The sequence below is a fragment of the Alosa alosa genome, chromosome 17, assembly GCF_017589495.1.
Source record: "Alosa alosa isolate M-15738 ecotype Scorff River chromosome 17, AALO_Geno_1.1, whole genome shotgun sequence".
Lineage (NCBI taxonomy): Eukaryota > Metazoa > Chordata > Actinopteri > Clupeiformes > Clupeidae > Alosa > Alosa alosa.
In genome coordinates, this window is record NC_063205.1 from 2,021,960 (window position 1) to 2,024,943 (window position 2,984).

At 47.2% G+C, this 2,984-nt stretch overlaps 1 protein-coding gene across 1 annotated transcript in view; it reads right to left on the minus strand.

Moving 5' to 3' along the window:
* Positions 1–244: 244 nt before the first annotated feature.
* Positions 245–2,984, minus strand: part of slc26a5 (solute carrier family 26 member 5) — a 48,693-nt gene continuing 45,953 nt past the window's right edge. The window contains exons 15-16 of the mRNA XM_048268758.1: positions 2,501–2,555; positions 245–2,406 (exon numbers count right to left, since the gene is read on the minus strand). Coding sequence (XP_048124715.1) covers positions 2,279–2,406; positions 2,501–2,555 — 183 coding nt within the window. The 3' untranslated portion in view covers positions 245–2,278. The remainder of the gene's footprint in view (positions 2,407–2,500; positions 2,556–2,984) is intronic.

Below are 2,984 nucleotides of genomic sequence, written 5' to 3' on the forward strand. Positions count from 1 at the left end.
ATACAGAGTCTGTAGTGTATCGCACAAACAAGACCCCCACCCACACCCCCGACCGACGGCAACCGATACAAGAACCCCTACACCGCCCCCGCCGGATGGCAACCGACACACCTGACACCCCCCCGGACCTACGACCTACCACCTTGACTAACACATTTCCTGCGGGAAACCCTGGTGCGGTTGCCCGTTACGGCTACAGTTTATTTCATACGGGAGCTAAAAACACAAAGAACCGACAACGTGATTTACAAACACTCTTTATTTGCACACACGAACACGAACGGCATCCAGCATGGTTGCAACGGCAAAACACAAACGCGTACGGGACAATATTAATTATCAGCCTTACTTTCAGGGTGGCCAACAGAAGGTTGAGGGAACACGGACATTCAGCAAACTTTCCATTGTGTCGGACAATAGCGCTTCCTGGTCTGGGGACTGAGTAAAGACCCGACGGAAAGTCGCAAGGAACATTATAAGTTCGTGGAGTGTGACGTACTGCACTAGCAGAGGTCAAGTGTGCAGGACAAGAGGGGTGTTTGGGATGTTCTGGTTATCTATGATGTGTTTAAGGTTATGAAATGATACAATAGGATTGCCTTGTTATGAAACAGTGGGTTTTATGGTATGTAATGTATTATTGGATATTTATATAGAGAAGATGCATTTTGTTAGTTGATTGATTGTGCATTGGTTTAGTCGGCAGAGTTAAATTCTCTGGAGGGAATATTGTTGAGAGCAGAAGGAGGTAGAATGGTCTGAGGTGAGCAAGTGATTGTCCCTGCTTATAGGCCTAACACTCGTTTTGTGATTTGCAGCAGTTTGCCCTATAATTGAAAAGGGTTGTCAAAGTTCATTTTGATATAGTTTTTGAAGTTTAGTGATTGATTTGAGATGATTGTTTGGAGTTTTGGTTTTTCTTTTCTTTTTCCGATTTCTTCATACTGGTAATGCATGCTCAGCTTATGAGGTGGAAATGAAACCTGGCTATTCTTGAGAAACATCACAACTGTCTCCTGTTTCCATCACCGCAACGGCATCCCGATCACTCTGTGTCTGCCTGTTTCTATTGCTAGGTTGGGGTCAATGAGCCTGTACTTGGTCAGGATATGCCTCTGCTTCGTATTTCTAACAGAGCTGAGATACTCTGCCAATTCATATTCTCTTTTAAGGATCAGATAGGAATTCATTCTACTTTGGTTGGTAGTTTGGTTTGTCCAATGCTCTAAATAATCTTCTTTTGCTTGATTCATTATTTTGTTGACTCTAATTGGTGTTTGGGAAGCAGCGCTGGACTGAGCTTGATGTTTATTAATTGTTGTTATTGAGTTAGTTAACTTCAGTACCAGCTGGCTCAGAGGACACTTTTCAGGGTTCATCTCCTGGGTTTTTAATGGCTCAAAATGGAGTGAGTTCTTAGGACTGCTGTTCAGGTGCATCCAGAATTTTAAGGATCTTTTCTGAATAGGTAATGCCAATGGTAAACGACCTAATTCTGCCCTACATGCATTGTTGGGTGTTTTTGATTGAATTGATTGGCAGAATTCTGCATGTAGGGCTTCAATTGGATGCTTGTCCCACTTTGTGTAGTCGTGCATGCACACACAAACACACACACACACACACACAGCTGGTGATGCTGAATAACAGCATTTTGTATACCACCCTGTCAAATCACCTTCACACACACATACATACAGCAGCAGAATCAAATCTCATCCAGGCACAGTGACAATGGCCATTTAATAATGGCAGTACAGTGTCTGAGAGAAGAACACAGAGAGAGAGAGAGAGCACATGATAGAGGAGGACCTGGCCCAAGAGCGGTCATAGAAATGGCCAAGCAGTGCGCCCCCTAGTGGGAGCTGCCGGTACAGACAGCAGGTGAGCTGAGGGCCACAGGTCTGCCCGCCCGCCCCCCTGGTGGTCCTCAGGAAATACTACACCCTGGAAACCTACACTGCAGAGTCTAGAGCAATCAGTATGATTAAAAAAACACACACACACACACACACACACACACACACACACACACACAGAGTCTCGTCCTGTGTCATGGCTTCCCTCTGCCTGGCCAGTCAGGCTGGAGCTGACAACCACAAAGTGCTGTGCGCTTCTGGAATGTCAGAGGAAGGGGCGTCGGCTCGCTTTCCGCAGCCCCTCCCCCTCCAGCTCTCCACCAATCGCCTCAGTCCTGCTGACTCCCAGTCCTGTCTGTCAGGCGTGCTCCCGCGATCTCATTGGCCCAGCAGGAGCGTGTGGGCGTGCCCCCGCGATCTCATTGGCCCAGCAGCAGCGAGCGGCAGCGGCAGTGCAACACGGCGTCGTGGATGGTGGGGAACACGAGGTCAGAGGTCACAACCTCCCCGAAGAACCGGAGCGACCGGAGCTGAGACAGCACCGTACCTGGGGAGGGGGGAGGGGGGGCACAGGGCACAGGTATGAGGGGGGGGGGGGACAGGTATGGGGAGTTGGTTCAAAACCACAAGGCAGAACTTACGGCTGCAGCCAGCGATGACCACACTCACGTCCACCGCAGCAAACTCCTTGACCACCTGCAGAGGGAGCAGACCAGCCCCAGACTCAGATGTCTGTGCTGTACTGACATTGATATTGATCAGGTGTCTGTGCTGTGCTGATATTGTTTGAAGTGCAGAAACAAATCAATACCAAACTACAACAACGTGCAGTAAAACTATACAAATCAATACCAAACTATGACAACGTGCAGTAAAACTATACGAATCAATACCAAACTATGACAACGTGCAGTAAAACTATACGAATCAATACCAAACTATGACAACGTGCAGTAAAACTATACGAATCAATACCAAACTATGACAACATGCAGTAAAACTATACAAATCAATACCAAACTATGACAACATGCAGTAAAACTATACAAATCAATACCAAACTATGACAACATGCAGTAAAACTACTTCCAGCTGCACCCTCAGGCTCACGCCTTCATCTTGCTA